An 18,454-nucleotide genomic window follows, 5' to 3' on the forward strand; every position below is an offset into this window, starting at 1 on the left:
AAATCTAAGAGGTCCAGGTACACTGAGAAGAGGAGACTGCAAAATGTGTGTGGTTCTGTTATTGGGACAGTAAAATCAAAAAATGGTCTTAAGCCGAAATCTTTGTTTTCATCCTCGGTTTTTAATAGTTTGGAAGAGCTCACATCCGTGACAAGCTCATTGTAATCTTTTCACCTCCATTCCTCCCTAACTCACTCCCTCGCTTCGCTGAAGGTCACATGACCAGGCCAGGCTGTTGTTGCCCAGTTTAGAGGGCAATGGTTAGGGAAATGGCCAAAGCCTTTGATTAAATGTAAACAGTTGATTCTCAGATGTTTGGAGTCTGGTGTGGTGTGGCCTCTTCTTCTACTGCTCTCCTACTCCCTTCTCATAAAGTTACCACAGAGCAGCACTAAACCTGTTTTAAGTTCAGTATAGGCTAATGAGAGCAGAAGCAGTGCTCACAAATAAATGTCGAACTGACTGTTGAAATGGGACCTGCTATGACAATTAGCCTTGTAGCATAAGTATAGGTTACTGATCCATATATTAGTGCACTGGTAAGTAGTGATGGGGGAAAAAATCCATACAGTTTATGACACTATATTGTATAGTTTTGACAATATTGCAATATTGTTTTTGACTGGCTGTATCTGCACCAAAACTCCAGTATTTGTCCTTCATAGATTGTTCGCCATCTTCTTTTTAAATAGGGAGCCAATTTGTTTTCAGCACTTTTAATTCCATGACTGACCAAAACTAATTTTATCTTGTCCCTCTGCAGAAGACGTATGGTGAGCAATATGTTTGGAACATCGAAATGTAATACAATCACAATATCGAATTGCAATAGATATAGAATCATGAGAAATGCAATACATATCGTATCGAAACTGAAGTATTGTGATAATATGGTATAATGAGGTCCCTGACAATTCCCAGCCTTACTGGTAAGCCTGGATTGTTGGCAGCACAATCTACATAGAAGTGTTGTGTCTATTGTGATGTTTTGTTATGGTGCCTTAGCCTGGTGGTTCCCATGTGGTCTGTTTGTGTGTGTGTGTGTGTAAGAACTGACCGGTTCCACTCTTTATCACTACATAAGCCTGTCAATACTGCTTTAAGGATAGTGTTGTCTGTTCCCTATGGTTTTCTCTAGAGAACACCACGAAACCCATCCAGCAACCACACATAGGGGAACTCAGTTTTTTACGAAACAATGATAAGTCTGTCTGCCTGCCTATCCATGACATGGAAAATGGTCCAGAACAGACTATGGGAGGCGCACAGTACTACATAGAGCCATGACTACATGGAACTCTACTCCACATCAGGTACAGTGCATTTGGAAATGAATCAGACCCCTTGACTTTTTCCAGATTTTGTTACCTTAACAGCCTTATCCTAAAATGTCTTAAATTGTTTTTTTGATCCCTCATCAATCTACACACAATACCCAATAACGACAAAGCAAAAACATTTATTAGTTATTCAGACCGTTTACTCAGTACTTTGTTGAAGCACATTTGGCAGCGATTACAACCTTGAGGCTTCTTGGATATGACACTACAAGCTTGGCACACCTGTATTTGGGGATTTCCCCCATTCTTCTCTGCAGATCCTCTCAAGCTCTGTCAGGTTGTATGGGGAGGGTTGCTGCACAGCTATTTTCAGGTCTCTTGAGAGATGTTAGATCGGGTTAAAGTCCGGGCTCTGGATGGGCCGCTCAAGGACATTGAGACTTGTCCCAAAGCCACTTCTGCATTGTCTTGGCTGTGTGCTTAGGGTCGTTGTCCTGTTGGAAGGTGAATCTTCGCCCCAGTCTGAGGCTCTGAGCACTCTGGAGCAAGTTTTCATCAAGGATCTCTCTGTACTTTGCTCCGTTCATCATTCCCTCGATCCTGACTAGTCTCCCAGTCCCTGAAAAACATCCCCACACCATGATGCTGCCACCACCATGCTTCACCGTAGGGATGGTGCCAGGTTTCCTCCAGATCTGACACTTTGCGGTGGTGTTATACATTTTGTATTGTAGTGGTGTAATAATGTTACATCATGTACTGTTTTATCTTTTGTGTGATGTAGGTGCCTTAATGTGTTTGGACCCCAGGAAGAGTAGCTCTAATGGGGATCCCTAATAAATGCAAATACAACACTTATTTCTCTATGTTTACCCAGCACTCTGAGAATATTTTGCTATAAAAATGGGTAGAGGGGTATAATGGAAAGAGTGTAATGAAAGTGAGCTAGACCTCAAGCCAAGGCTAAGACTTCTCTTCCCCTAGCAAGGAAGAACCAAGTCGAATCTACGCTTGTTTGTTACTATCGTGTTCAGAGTGTTTTTCTGTTGAAGTTTAATTAACCCTTTAGTATTTTAGCTAAACCGGAAATCATACTATTCAGTTGAGAGACTTGGAGATGAACGATGTTCAGGTTGGGTTTCAATGTGAACACTACCCTGGTCTGTCATCCTCCAAACATCCTGGCTTCCCCAGAATAGAGCGTGTCGTGTCTGTGTTTCTTGACGCGTGACCAGTTAGGATGGCATTAAGCTGTATGTTCCAGACATGGTGATATATTTCCTCCTATGCATTGACTGCTGCAGCACCTTGTATTGGGTAATGCCAGGAGGCACAGTAGAAGATAGAAAGGCCAGTACATGGCACAGCATCAGGCACGGCTCCTGCTCTTTTAAATATGGATGACTTTTATTATTTTATGGGCGGAAGGGGGGATGGGAGCACAGTGAGCTGTCGTAAAGGAGGATCAATAATAAATAGCACTTAGTTATTTTATTCCCACTGAGATTGAACCCTAAAGAGCATTTTTGGCTCTGACACAACTCAGATCACTCTCTAATGGTTATGGAGCATTTGTCTTGTTTCTGTGTGTGTAGGTGTCTTGCTCAAATAACGTTGATACCGGTAAAGTCTAAGGTTCTGAAAGATAGGCGAGGACAATAATCGTAACTTCACTTCAACTTCTTTAATAGCACAACAATGTATTCTAGATGTTTGTAAAAACCAGACTAGTGCTTGGGAAATATTTGGGCAGAGATACATTTTCTCAGAGAACTGCTCTTTAAGCGAAAACCACATCAGTGTCTGTCATCACGTATCCCAGAAATGTTCCATATGCACAAAAAGCTTATTTCTCTCAAATGTTGTGCACAAATTAGTTTATCTGACAGGTGTGGCATATCAAGACACAGGTACACCTTGTGCTGGGGACAATAAAAGGAATCTCTAAAATGTGAAATTTTGTCATAACACAATGCCACAGGTGTCGCAAGTTTTGACTGAGAGAGCGTGCAATGGCATGCTGACTGCAAGAATGTCCACCAGAGCTGTTGCCAGAGAATTTAATGTTAATTTCAATACCATAAGCTGCCTCCAACTGCGTTTTAGAGAATTTGGCAGTACGTCCAACTGGCTGCACAACCGCAGACCACGTACGTATATGGCGTCTTGTGGGTGTGTGATTTGCTGATGTCAACGTTGTGAACTGAGTGCCCCATGGTGGGGTTATGGTATGGGAAGGCATAAGTTACACAACGAACACAATTGCATTTTATCGATGGCAATTTGAATGAACAGCGATACTGTGACGAGATCCTGAGGCCCATTGTCGTGCCATTCATCCACCGCCATCACCTCATGTTTCAGCATGTCGCAAGGATCTGTACACAATTCCTGGAAGCTGAAAAAGTCCCAGTTCTTCCGTGGCCTGCATACTTACTAGACATGTCACCCATTGAGCATGTTTGGGATGCTCTGGATCGAGGTCTACGACAGCGTGTTCCAGTTCCCTCCAATATCCAGTAACTTCTCACAGCCATTGAAGAGCAGTGGGACAACGATCCACAATCAACAGCCAGATCATCTCTGTGAAGGAGATGTATGAGGCAAATGGTGGTCACAACAGGGACCGACAGGTTTTCTGATCCACGCCCCTACTCTTTACGGTATCTGTGACCAACAGATGCATATCTGTATTCCCAGTCATGTGAAATCCATAGATTAGGGCCGCATTAATTATTTAAATTGACTGATTTCCTTATATGAGCTGTTGCTCAGTAAAATCTTTGAAATTGTTGTATTTATATATTTTTTCAGTGTATGTGTGTGTGTGAGATAGATATATATATAGTGTGGAGAACAAGTATTTGATACACTGCCGATTTTGCAGGTTTTCCGACTTACAAAGCATGTAGAGGTCTGTAATTTTTATCATAGGTACACTTCAACTGTGAGAGACATTGTGTGATTTTTAAGTAATTAATTTGCATTTTATTGCATGACATAAGTATTTGATACATCAGAAAAGCAGAACTTAATATTTGGTACAGAAACCTTTGTTTGCAATTACAGAGATCATACGTTGCCTGTAGGTCTTGACCAGGTTTGCACACACTGCAGCAGGGATTTGGGCCCACTCCTCCATACAGACCTTCTCCAGATCCTTCAGGTTTCGGGGCTGTCACTGGGCAATACGGACTTTCAGCTCCCTCCAAAGATTTTCTATTGGGTTCAGGTCTGGAGACTGGCTAGGCCACTCCATGACCTTGAGATGCTTCTTACGGAGCCACTCCTTAGTTGTCCTGGCTGTGTGTTTCGGGTTTTTGTCATGCTGGAAGACCCATCCACGACCCATCTTCAATGTTCTTACTGAGGGAAGGAGGTTGTTGGCCAAGATCTCGCGATACATGGCCCCATCATCCTCCCCTCAATACGGTACAGTCGTCCTGTCCCCTTTGCAGAAAAGCATCCCCAAAGAAGGATGTTTCCACCTCCATGCTTCACGGTTGGGATGGTGTTCTTGGGGTTGTACTCATCCTTCTTCTTCCAAACACGGCGAGTGGAGTTTAGACCAAAAAGCTCTATTTTTGACTCATCAGACCACATGACCTTCTCCTATTCCTCCTCTGGATCATCTAGATGGTCATTGGCAAACTTCAGACGGGCCTGGACATGCGCTGGCTTGAGCAGGGGGACCTTGCGTGCGCTGCAGGATTTTAATCCATGACGGCGTAGTGTGTTACTAATGGTTTTCTTTGAGACTGTGGTCCCAGCTCTCTTCAGGTCATTGACCAGGTCCTGCCGTGTAGTTCTGGGCTGATCCCTCACTTTCCTCATGATCATTGATGCCCCACAAGGGGAGATCTTGCATGGAGCCCCAGACTGAGGGTGATTGACCGTCATCTTGAACTTCTTAATTTTCTAATAATTGCGCCAACAGCTGTTGCCTTCTCACCAAGCTGCTTGCCTATTGTCCTGTAGCCCATCCCTACCTTGTGCAGGTCTACAATTTTATCCCTGATGTCTTTACACAGCTCTCTGGTCTTGGCCATTGTGGAGAGGTTGGAGTCTGTTTGATTGAGTGTGTGGACAGGTGTCTTTTATACAGTCGGGATGTACCTACTGGTTGGTAGGTGATCAAATCCTTATGTCATGCAATAAAATGCTAATTAATTACTTATAAATCATACAATGCGATTTTCTGGATTTTTGTTTTAGATTCCGTCTCTCACAGTTGAAGTGTACCTATGATAAAAATTACAGACCTCTACATGCTTTCTAAGTATGAAAACCAACACCGAACAATTAATACATTTTCTCTCCCTGCAGCTCTTCAGAGAAGTAAGAATAATGAAGATTTTAAACCACCCAAATATAGGTAAGCAGAACACACACGCATACACCTCCATACACCACACAATGCCATACACTACACACCACCATACACTACACACCACCTTACAGATGGAGACAGGATACGTTGTTAATTGCGTTTAATTTTGTACCCCGCGTACGTCATGATTTCCTCTGCTCAAATGTGGTTATAATTAAATGTGCAATGATAACCATTTAAAGGAGCGAGAGGGAGCCTCTTCTCCATCCCACCTCCACTATATATAGCCATGGAGCTCTCAGCCACTCATCCAGAGACTGTTAGAACAGCTCACTGAAAAGACTGCAGGGAGGCTGATTTTACACTGTATACCCAATAAGCACGAGTGCCCTGTTTAATATGCCCACATGTGAGAAATGGTAGGCCAGAGAGTGTATGCAGCAACACACGCACCATTCTAAGATGAGGGAGTGGAGAGGTTAGTTGGAGGAGTGATCAAAGGAAATGAGAAATACATTTATTCAGTTTCCTCAGGCTCTTCAAGGCTACAGTTGAAGTCGGAAGTTTACTTACACCTTAGCCAAATACATTTAAATTCAGTTTTTCACAATCCCTGACATTTAATCCGAGTAAAAATTCCCTGTCTTTGGTCATTTAGGATCACCACTTTATTTTAAGAATGTGAAATGTCAGAGTGATTTATTTCAGCTTCTTTCATCACATTCCCAGTGGGTCAGAAGTTTGCATACGCCCAATTAGTACTTTTGGTAGCATTGCCTTTAAATTGTTTCACTTGGGTCAATCGTTTCGGGTAGCCTTCCACAAGCTTCCCACAATAAGTTGGGTGAATTTTGGCCCATTCCTTCTGACAGAGCTGGTGTAACTGAGTCAGGTTTGTAGGTCACCGTGCTCGCACACACTTTATCAGTTCTGCCACAAATTTTCTATGGGATTGAGGTCAGGGCTTTGTGATGGCCACTCCAATACCTTGACTTGGTTGTCCTTAAGACATTTTGCCACAACTTTGGAAGTATGTTTGGGGTCATTGTCCATTTGGAAGACCCATTTGCGACCAAGCTTTAACTTCCTGACTGATGTCTTGAGATGTTGCTTCAATATATCCACATCATTTTCATCCCTCATCCCTCCTGCAGCAAAGCACCCCCACAACATGATGCTGCCACCCCCGTGCTTCACGGTTGGGATGGTGTTCTTCGGCTTGTAAGCCTCCCCCTTTTTCCTCCAAACATAATGATGGTCGTTATGGCCAAACAGTTCTATTTTTGTTTCATCAGACCAAAGGACATTTCTCCAAAAAGTACGATCTTTGTCCCCATGTGCAGTTGAAAACAGTAGTCTGGCTTTTTTATGGCTGTTTTGGAGCAGTGGCTTCTTTCTTGCTGAGCGACCTTTCCGGTTATGTCGATATAGGACTCGTTTTTACTGTGGATATAGATACTTTTGTACCGGTTTCCTCCAGCATCTTCACAAGGTAGCTGTTGCTGCTGTTGTTCTGGGATTGATTTGCACTTTTCACATCAAAGTACGTTCATCTATAGGAAACAGAATGCATCTGCTTCCTGAGCGGTATGACAGCTGCGTAGTCCCATGTTGTTTATACTTGCGTACTAATGTTTGTACAGATGAACGTGGTACCTTCAGGCATTTGGAAATAGCTCCCAAGGATGAACCAGACTTGTGGAGGTCTACATTTTTTTTTCTGAGGTCTTGGCTGATTTCTTTTGATTTTCCCATGATGTCAAGCTGAGTTTGAAGGTAGGCCTTGAAATACATCCACAGGTACACCTCCAATTGACTCAAATGATGTAAATTAGCCTATCAGAAGCTTCTAAAGCCATGACATAATTTTCTGGAATTTTCCAAGCTGTTTAAAGGCACAGTCAACTTAGTATATGTAAACTTCTGACCCACTGGAATTGTGATACAGTGAAATAATCTGTCTGTAAATAATTGTTGGAAAAATGACTTGTATCATACACAAAGTACAGGCTGATCAAGGCAGTGTCATCAGCGAACTTAACGAGGTGTCTGTCAGGATGGGAACTAGTACAACTATTAGTGTACAGGAGTAGGGACAAAACACATCCCTGAGGAGAGCCTGTGTTGGTATTGCGTATGTCCGACACATGGGGACCTAATTTTGACTCGCTGTGAGCGTTGGCTCAGGAAGTCCCAACAGCCACAAAACCAGCCCCCCATCTAAGGAGAAGTCCTGAATGAGTCTCTGTGCCAGAATGTAGGGCTGGATTGTGTTGAACGCTGAAGAAAAGTCAACAAACAGAACCCTAACATGGGATTTGGCTCTAGATGTCTATAGACCATGTTAATACCCCCTCTAGATGTCTATAGACCATGTTAATACCCCCTCTAGATGTCTATGGACCATGTTAATACCCCCTCTAGATGTCTATGGACCATGTTAATACCCCCTCTAGATGTCTATGGACCATGTTAAGGAGAGTAAGAATGGCATCATCAACTCCTCTGCTAGGTTGATAGGCAAACTGAAATGGGTCGAGAAGCTTCTGGGTGATGCTGAGAATATTACTTTCCACAAGTTTCTCAAGGAATTTCATTACTAAGGATGTCAAGGCGACAGGGCGGTAGTCATTCAACACATGTCCACTTATTTTGTCTGGGCCTGGGCTTTTGTCTATGTTACATCCCCTGAACAACTTTATAACATCAGACTGTTTAACAACTCTCTCAAACATTTGTAATGGTGCTTCCGTTTGTTTTACCTCCAATACAAAGTTGTCTGATTCAAATCTTGAGAAGAAAACATCTCCCATGGTCAGCACTGGTTTTCCCCTTGCCTATGTGGGGGGCACTAGCCATGGATTTAATCCCTTGGCTAGGCCACCCTTGTGTTTCCTGAGGAGAGGGGTCCTCTCCACCCTTTGCTTGTATGCCTCCTTGTTCACCAGTACAGTGGGGCAAAGTACTGAGAGAAACTTTTGTTGTTGACCAAATACTTATTTTCCAACATAATTTGCAAATAAATTCATTAAAAATCCTACAATGTGATTTTCTGGATTTTTTTCTCTCATTTTGTCTGTCATAGTTGAAGTGTACCTATGATGAAAATTACAGGCCTCATCTTTTTAAGTGGGAGAACTTGCACAATTGGTGGCTGACTTAATACTTTTTTGCCCCACTGTATCTGTCTTTTGATCTCACATTGTACATCTCTTAAAGCCTGTCTATCACCCTTGGCATAAACTGCCTTCTTCCTATCAAGTAGTGATTTTAGATGTTTTGATACTCAAGGCGTATTGTTGGGGAAGATTTTACAGGTTTTAGTAGGCACAACTGACTCAACACAGAAGATTACATAGTCTGAAACAACATCTGTGAGTTCATCAAGATCAGAGCTGCTGTCCTCAAATACCTCCCACATAGTACAGTCAAAACACCCCTGGAGACCAAATACCTCCCACATAGTACAGTCAAAACAGCCCTGGAGACAAGTGATACCCTTGTCATTCCAGATCTGGACAGTTTTAACTGTGGGTTTCTCCCTCTCCAGGAGCTGACAGTAGGTTGGCCTGAGGTAGACCACATTGTGGTCTGATGTCCCCAGGGGTGGTCTGGTGGTCGGCAGAAAATGCATTTGGTATTGTCCCATAGCACAAGTCAAGAGTCCTATTTTTCCTATTGTGACATTTCACATACTGGTGGTATGTGCGCAGGACTTTGCAAGGTACAGTTGTTAAAATCACCTAAAATAAATTTGGATGCATCGGGGGAGATGGATTCCAGTTTCTGTGACAGATTATAAATCATCTCTGATGCCTTTGTTATATTAGCTTTAGGTTGAATGTACACAACGGTAACAAACAATTGGGGGAACTCACGGGGCAGGTAGTAGGGCCGCAGTGACACAGAAAGCAGTTCAGTGTCGGGCGTACAGTCTCTCTCTCTTACCAGGATCCATTTACACCGCTGGTCCCTGACAATGCCGTCAGCTATCCAGGACACCCATTTTTACACAGTTGAGCCAGAAAGATGAAATTCTTAATTGTTTTTGAGTGTGGGCCTGAATTCAAAGACAGATCTTTCTCTTTTCTACATAGTCAAGCTGTTTGAGGTGATCGAGACAGAGAGGACGCTGTACCTGGTGATGGAGTATGCCAGTGGAGGTGAGTAGTATGTTATGCCTCGGCTTCTCAGCCCCTGTAACTGCTGTGATGGCATAGGGCATGGTGAAGAGCCATACAGGAAACTAGGGCTGTCCCCGACTGAAAAAAAACATGGTCGACTGAGAGTCATCTCGGTTCTATCGACCCATCGATTTGGTCTACATTTTCACAAGTGAATTTTTCCATATGTAGACAAATCCTGTGTTTAATCAAATCAACTACAGTATATTCACTGAGCTTGTCTGATGCGTTAAGTGCACTGTTTGATTAAATAATTAAGACACACATGACTAGAGGGAGTCTGACCGCAATTGATTTGATTGTGCCGAGCTGGGCTCAGACTTGATGTGTTTAAAAAAAATGACAGTGAGTGACTGTGTGACTAGCATCCATTGTCGCTCTCTCCTCCCTGCTGCAGCGACCACCACAATGGTTATTGCGCTGTTCGTGCTGCTAAAGCTGCAACATAATTACAGGCTTTCTTAAAATCAATACACAGAAGTATATATTTTTAAACCTGCATATTTAGCTAAAAGAAATCCAGGTTAGCAGGCAATATTAAGGTGAAATTGTGTCACTTCTCTTGCGTTCATTGCACGCAGAGTCAGGGTATATGCAACAGTTTGGGCAGCCTAGCTCATTGCGAACTAATTTGCCAGAATTGTACGTAATTATGACGTAACATTGAAGGTTGTTCAATGTAACAGGAATATTTAGACTTAGGGAAGCCACCCATTAGATAAAATACCGAACTGTTCCGTATTTCACTGAAATAATAAACGTTTTGTTTTTGAAATGATAGTTTCCGGATTCAACCATATTAATGACCAAAGGCTCGTATTTCTGTGTGTTATGTTATAATTAAGTCTATGATTTGATAGAGCAGTCTGACTGAGTGATGGTAAGCAGCAGCAGGTTCGTAAGCATTCATTCAAACAGCACTTTTGTGATTTTTACCAGCAGCTCTTCGCAAGCACAGTGCTGTTTATGACTTCAAGCTTATCAGCCTAATGGCTGGTGTAACCGATGTGAAATGGCTAGCTAGTTAGCGGGGTGCGCGCTAACAGCGTTTCAAATGTCACTCGCTCTGAGACTTGGAGTAGTTATTCTCCTTGCTCTGCAAGGGCCGCGGCTTTTGTGAAGCGATGGGTAACGCTGCTTTGAGTGTGGCTGTTGTCGATGTGTTCCTAGTTCGAGCCCAGGTAGGGGCGAGGAGAGGGACGGAAGCTATACTGTTACACTGGCAATACTAACTATAGCCTATAAGAACATCCAATAGTCAAAGGTATATGAAATACAAATGGTATAGAGAGAAATAGTCCTATAAATACTATATTAACTACAACCTAAAACCTCTTACCTTGGAATATTGAAGTCTCATGTTAAAAGGAACCACCAACTTTCATATGTTCTCCTGTTCTGAGCAAGGAACTCAAACGTTAGCTTTTTTACATGGCACATATTGCACTTTTACTTCTCCAACACTTTGTTTTTGCATTATTTGAACCAAATTGAACATGTTTCATTATTTATTTAAGGCTAAATTTATTTTTTATTAATGTATTATAATAAGTTAAAATAAGTGTTCATTCAGTATTGTTGTAATTGTCATTATTACCCTTACCACCTAGGGGCGGCCCGTCAGGAAGTCCAGGATCCAGATGCAGAGGGAGGTGTTTAGTCCCAGGGTCCTTAGCTTATTGATGAGCTTTGAGGGCACTATGGTGTTGAACGCTGAGCTGTAGTCAATGAATAGCATTCTCGCATAGGTGTTCCTTTTGTCCAGGTGGGAAAGGGCAGTGTGGAGGGCAATGGAGACTGCATCATCTGTGAATCTGTTGGGGCGTTATGCAAATTGGGGTGGGTCTAGGGTTTCTGGGATGATGGTGTTGATGTGAGCCATGACCAGCCTTTCAATGCACTTCTTGGCTACAGACGTGAGTGCTACGGGTTGGTAGTCATTTAGGCAGGTTACCTTAGTGTTCTTGGGCACAGGCACTATGGTAGTCTGCTTAAAACATGTTGGTATTACAGACTCGGACAGGGAGATGTTGAAAATGTCCGTGAATACAGTTGGTCAGCGCATGCTTGCAGTACGCGTCCTGGTAATCCGTCTGGCCCAGCTGCCTTGTAAATGTTGACCTGTCTAAAGGTCTTACTCACATCGGCTGCGGAGAGGGTGATCACACAGTGTTCCGGTACAGCTGGTGCTCTCATGCATGTTTCAGTGTTATTTGCCTCGACGCGAGCATAGAAGTAGTTTAGCTCGTAAGGTAAGGAGCAAGCGCTCCGTGCATATTATGTGTGCCAAACAGGTTCTGTTAGATTACAATATAATTTCTCTGACTGTTTGGAACAATGTAAACAACTATTTTTTTTGTAAAGTCTTTATTACAGCAAAATGGAACGGTTTATTTATTGTTCACGCTAATTATTCAAGGGTCAATGCTTGATTGCATTTCAAATCATGAATGACTCATGCTGTGTGATGACATTAATGAATGAGTGATTGATTGTGACAGTACTGTAAGTTATATATAGACCAAAGTAAGTTTCAGTATTAAGAATAAACAGGATGCGCTCTTAGGCCTACAGCTCAATGGCGGTTATGCGATGCAGCTATACTAAGCCTACTAATGATAATGACATGACTTATTATTATAACAATGATAATCATAACAAAAATAGTCACAACAATAATGAAATCATGAACAAGGAGGGTTATTATAAATATTTTTCTGACAATTTGGAACAGTGTAAGTAACACTAAATAAATGATAAATAATACCCGACAGGCTGTTCTAACGAAAAACAAGATAAAGCCTTTTACAGTATAGCAAACAGACGAATTTGTGAAATTGCTTATCCGACATGTTGTGTGGGGTTTGGTGCTTACGAAGGCTTGGTGCTCATGGAATCAGTAGGCTATTAAACAAACAGGCAACAGAAGCACGATCTATCTTATTTCTGTAGATATATTGATGATTTATAAAGCCAGGCACATTTAACAGTTAGGCTACTTTTCTTAGACAATTAAGTCAAAAGGCTGTTTTTCTCATCTCCTCATTCTGCTGCTGCCTCCACAGCATTGTTCTCAACACCAATATGCTGGTTAACTTTGCTATTATGCACAAAGCAACATGGTCTAGGCGCCAACAGTGCACTGATGTGTTTCAGAACCACTGACAGCGACTGCTATCCAACGCGGGAGAAAGCGCACTTCTGTTATAAAATATTATTTTTATTAGTGTTGCACCATTGTTCCAATGTAATATAACCATATACAATTTCAGTAGCACATGTCTTAGAGTGATGGACTGTGCCACCCCCACGGCCTCTATAATGGATTAGTCCACTCAGGCAGGTGCCAATCAGACAGGTGTCTTGTACACCATGAACATTTTTTATGTACTACTTCCCGACTAAAGAAATCTCAGTCAACCAAAAGCCTATTGACCAAACAAACGACCAGTCAACAAAACGGGGTCAGCCCTACAGGAAATATATCATATTCAGTACATTGCAACAGTGGCCATTGGCAACCTACTTCTAGGAAATCTGAAATGTGTGTTGACACGTCCTGCATTTAGAGCAGAGTTGGAGGGCACTGGTGACTCTCTCTTTCGCACACACGCTCACTTGCTGCCACCGCAGATCAACACTGATTGTGTGTGGGAGGGTTTCGGGGATGCAGAACAAAAGGTTTTACGGGGCAAGTTGTTAATGCTGGACCCCCCCCCTTCTCACCCCCTAACCTCTCAGCTGCTGTTAGCACACGAGAGAGCTGTGTCACGTTTTAGCATGGACGGGTTTGAGAGAACACAACACCGCTGCGTGGGCTGAAGAAAGAATCTGATGTTGTTGCCATACTCAGAAGCTTGTGCCTTCAGGACAGTACTACAGTAAAGGAATTAGAGTTCTGTGTCTCTCTGTAGGCGTGAGGAACAGTTAGGTTCACATCCTCATACTGTGTTTTAAAGTAGTTCTTGATTTGATTTGGATTATTCTCTAAACTAGGGCTGTTCCATGTCAGTCCTGGAGGGCCGAAACACTTCTGATTTTCATCCTCTCCTAATAAGGTTTTAATTCAGACTTGGGACACCAGGTGTGTGCCATTAACTACCAGGTAGAAACAAGACACAGAAGTATTTTGGCCCTCCAGAACCGGAATTGAACAGCCCTGCTCTAAACCTTGACCTTATTTGATGTACAAAGTGTTTTCGTACCGTTTTCCCTTTGAAATACACAGCCTTCAATTTAATATCCTTACTGTTGTCTTCTTTCTCTTGCAGGAGAGGTCTTCGACTACCTTGTTGCACACGGAAGGATGAAGGAAAAAGAGGCCAGGGCTAAATTTAGACAGGTAGGTACAGGACTTTACCCGCAGTGTGCTGGATTCTCACCCTGCCTTGCCTGTCTGCCTGCCGATTCCTCACTGGTCAGTGTCCTAAACCACCCAGGATAGTCTGCTGTTACTGTAAAGTTATGAGAAATGGCAAAACACAGAGCTGCCCTCATCGCTTATCTCTCTCCCACTGACAGTGATACACTGGGGATGTGCTGCCTCCACACAGCGCTCTGCAGTGGGAGGATAGGCAGGCACACTCAGCAATGTCGAGGCTATAGCTAACTACTTCCCTGGTCTGACCGCAGGTTCATCTTACTGCAGAGTTTCATTGGGAGCTCTGGTAAACCTCGAGCAAATGCTCACACAGGAAGAGGAGACTCAGTTTTCTCCAAGCTTCATGTCTACACTCTGTTTCTTAGACATGGTCTCTTTGTAGTTGTATCTGTCTTCTCACTCGACACCACATCTCCTCACCACAACCTTCACCTAGGGGGGGTTGTATACCACATCTCCTCACCACATCCTTCACCCAAGGGGGTTGTATACCACATCTCCTCACCACATCCTTCACCCAGGGGGGTTGTACACCACATCTCCTCACCACATCCTTCACCCAGGGTGGTTGTACACCACATCTCCTCTCCACATCCTTCACCCAGGGTGGTTGTACACCACATCTCCTCTCCACATCCTTCACCCAGGGTCTTTGTACACCACATACTTCACCCAAGGGGTTGTACACCACATCTCCTCACCACATCCTTCACCCAGGGGGGTTGTACACCACATCTCCTCTCCACATCCTTCACCCAGGGTGGTTGTACACCACATCTCCTCTCCACATCCTTCACCCAGGGTGGTTGTACACCACATCTCCTCTCCACATCCTTCACCCAGGGTCTTTGTACACCACATCTCCTCTCCACATCCTTCACCCAGGGGGGTTGTACACCACATCTCCTCTCCACATCCTTCACCCAGGGGGTTGTACACCACATACTTCACCCAGGGGGTTGTACACCACATCTCCTCTCCATATCCTTCACCCAGGGGGTTGTACACCACATCTCCTCTCCATATCCTTCACCCAGGGTGGTTGTACACCACATCTCCTCTCCACATCCTTCACCCAGGGGGTTGTACACCACATCTCCTCTCCACATCCTTCACCCAGGGGGTTGTACACCACATCTCCTCTCCACATCCTTCACCCAGGGGGGTTGTACACCACATACTTCACCCAGGGGGGTTGTACACCACATCTCCTCTCCATATCCTTCACCCAGGGGGGTTGTACACCACATCTCCTCTCCATATCCTTCACCCAGGGTGGTTGTACACCACATCTCCTCTCCATATCCTTCACCCAGGGTGGTTGTACTCCACATCTCCTCTCCATATCCTTCACCCAGGGTGGTTGTACTCCACATCTCCTCTCCATATCCTTCACCTACTGGAGGTGTGAAAACTGCCAGGTGGAAGACTAACTGTATCACTCTGTATGTGTGTTTCTCTGTAGATCGTTTCTGCTGTGCAGTACTGCCACCAGAAGCACATTGTTCATAGAGACCTGAAGGTAAGGCCTCAGTGAGGGTGGGTGTGGTGGGGGGGGGTGAACTAAAGTGGCCAAAGGCGGTGCTTTTCCCTGCTCACATGTTCTCCATTGCACCACATACTCACTTAAAATGCCATTCCATTTAGCCAGCTTTTGATATGCTGCCAAATATTGATGCTCCTGTATTTTTATCTTGGTTAGCGTGAGGGGGTCGACCTCAGTGGGAGTTACTCTGTTCAGAGCTCCCATCTCCTTTCCATCAGCAGCGTGTCCATACAGTGTTTACGCTGTAGAGCTTCATGAATGATCCATGAGGACTGAGATGTAAGAGCAGAGAGCAGCTGTCTCCCCCTGTGTGTTTGACACTAACTTTGACTTGTAGAGCACTTTGTTTTGTGAGGGGTTTTTCTGTGGAGGGATCAGTAGATATTTGTTGTGCCTTTGACATCTCTACCTCTGATTGGAACTCTACTGTCAGCATGGATCTTTGTGGGTTATTCAAATGTGTTATGCTTTTACCTGTGGCCTAGGTAGTCTGTTACCTCTGTCTTTCAATCTGACGTCCCAGCCATCTCTCACCTCATCACCCCATTCTTCTCCAATTCCCCTCCTGTGTCTCTAGGCAGAGAACCTGCTGCTGGATGCAGACATGAACATTAAGATAGCGGACTTTGGCTTTAGTAATGAGTTCACCATGGGGAACAAGCTGGACACGTTCTGTGGCTCCCCACCCTACGCCGCCCCGGAGCTGTTTCAGGGGAAGAAGTACGATGGGCCCGAGGTGGACGTCTGGAGCCTGGGGGTCATCCTCTACACACTGGTCAGCGGCTCTCTGCCCTTCGACGGGCAGAACCTTAAGGTATGTAGTAAGACTCATAGAAATACTTCCATACTCAGTTCCTTTGTCTGTGGGAGATTCATAGTCAGTGAAACATAGGGGTAAAACTTGAGATAAGATGTCCTCACTCACTCCTTCTCCCTGTCCGTCTCTCTGTAGGAGCTTAGGGAGAGGGTTCTGAGGGGGAAATATCGTATCCCCTTCTACATGTCCACAGACTGCGAGAACCTCCTCAAGCGCTTCCTGGTGCTCAACCCGGCCAAGCGGGGGACTCTCGAGGTGAGGGAGGACAGCGAAAATGTAAATATTCAACACTTTATTCTCTCCATCCATCTGCCATCTGTCGATCCGCCTGCCTGCCATCTGTCGATCCGCCTGCCTGCCATCTATCGATCCGCCTGCCTGCCAACTCTCCATCCGCCTGCCTGCCATCTCTCCATCCACCTGCCTGCCATCTGTCGATCCGCCTGCCTGCCAACTCTCCATCCGCCATCCTCCGCCTGCCATCTGTCGATCCGCCTGCCTGCCATCTGTCGATCCGCCTGCCATCTGTCCATCTGCCTCCATCCACCTGCCTGCCATCTCTCCATCCGCCTGCCTGCCATCTCTCCATCCGCCTGCCTGCCATCTCTCCATCCGCCTGCCTGCCATCTCTCCATCCGCCTGCCTGCCATCTCGCCATCCATCCACCTCTCCATTCCTTGGGCCGGCATCTGCTCGACACTCATCACACTGCTCTCTTTTTGTGCTGATTATATATTCTCCATTCTCTTTCTCTCCTCTGTTGGCACAATACATAATTCATGCTCCCTCTTGTTTTTATCTTTCTTGTTTTCTGAGTTTTAGGCAGAGCGAAATGCAGGCACAGCACATATTTGTCTTGGTTTCTGTATGTTCACATTGTGTGCTCATATCCATCCTCATCCCTCTTCTCACTAGAAGTTCAGATTACATACAGTCCTGCATTGAAAGATGTCATTTAGAACAGATATCGGCCTCGTGGTTGAACATTTCCTATTATCATTATCTTGTAAACCCATCGTACACGACCGCCCAATTGATTGGTGAGTTTGTTTGAGAATTAGATTAGACTGACTTTAAATGACGATTCAGCTTTCAAACAGTGTAGCATTGATTCAAATCAAAATCTCTTTTCCAATTCTTATTTTTAGGGGAAATCACAATGAGGTGAAATAAGTGAACCTTTAAGTGGATTTAAGAAAATAAACCCCCCCCCACCCCCACCCACCCTGTGAACATGAGGATAGGACCCTGTAGTAAAAGGACCCTATTCTATGAGGACTCTTTTTTTAAACATTTTATTTCAGCAAATCATGAAAGACCGCTGGATCAATGCGGGATCGGAGGAGGACGAGCTCAAGCCTTTCGTAGAACCAGAACAGGACATCGCAGATCAGAAGAGAATAGGTACTAAGAGGAGAAAACTACTCTTGTTTTTGAGCTTCACGAACTCTAACGTGTGTAGGCAGCAGCACTGCAACATAATCGCTCTCAGTATTTAAGCACTTTACAGTTTTCAAAAGGAAAAGATCAAACACAGCATAAAAACTACTTCTGCAGGAGCCTCCGAGAGGGAGAGACACGAGACAGAGAGAACCTCCACATCTTGGCCTGGATAAAAGCACTAAGGGGTAGAGGGAGGGGGAGAGAGGGTGTACATGCTGAAAGATGTCCTCTGGAGTGTGGGGGTATTGCATAACAGCAGCTGGGATCTCTGTCAGAGCACGTTGGTTAGAGGGAGCTGCCAGTCACCTAGCACAGAGAAAGAGAGCGGGCGGGAGGGAGAGATGAAATGGAGCACATGTTTCACTGAGGGCTCTGTAGTCTAGTGGCGAGAGATCACGTTTCAGGGCGTTCCCCATCTCGTTCACCCAGTGGAGAAGCACTGACTCCTCAGTGGGTTTGGTGAAGCCTGATCT

General features: G+C 44.4%; 1 protein-coding gene across 18 annotated transcripts in view; it reads left to right on the forward strand.

Annotated features, from left to right (window-relative positions):
- Positions 1-18,454, forward strand: part of LOC112246852 (MAP/microtubule affinity-regulating kinase 3-like) — a 35,686-nt gene that overhangs the window by 7,561 nt on the left and 9,671 nt on the right. For 12 of the 18 annotated variants that reach the window (XR_006083873.1, XR_006083874.1, XM_042325367.1 and 9 more), the window contains exons 4-10: positions 5,607-5,655; positions 9,708-9,773; positions 14,066-14,136; positions 15,641-15,697; positions 16,299-16,535; positions 16,674-16,814; positions 17,843-17,942. Coding sequence is in view for 16 of the 18 variants with exons in the window: in XM_042325367.1 (XP_042181301.1) it covers positions 5,607-5,655; positions 9,708-9,773; positions 14,066-14,136; positions 15,641-15,697; positions 16,299-16,535; positions 16,674-16,814; positions 17,843-17,942 (721 nt within the window). In the remaining 2 variants the exon portion in view is untranslated. Of the gene's footprint in view, positions 1-5,606; positions 5,656-9,707; positions 9,774-14,065; positions 14,137-15,640; positions 15,698-15,877; positions 16,536-16,673; positions 16,815-17,842; positions 17,943-18,454 lie in introns of those variants that run through there. The other 6 variants (XM_042325359.1, XM_042325373.1, XM_042325362.1 and 3 more) reach the window with 2 other exon arrangements.

Source organism: Oncorhynchus tshawytscha, linkage group LG08 (assembly GCF_018296145.1).
Source record: "Oncorhynchus tshawytscha isolate Ot180627B linkage group LG08, Otsh_v2.0, whole genome shotgun sequence".
Lineage (NCBI taxonomy): Eukaryota > Metazoa > Chordata > Actinopteri > Salmoniformes > Salmonidae > Oncorhynchus > Oncorhynchus tshawytscha.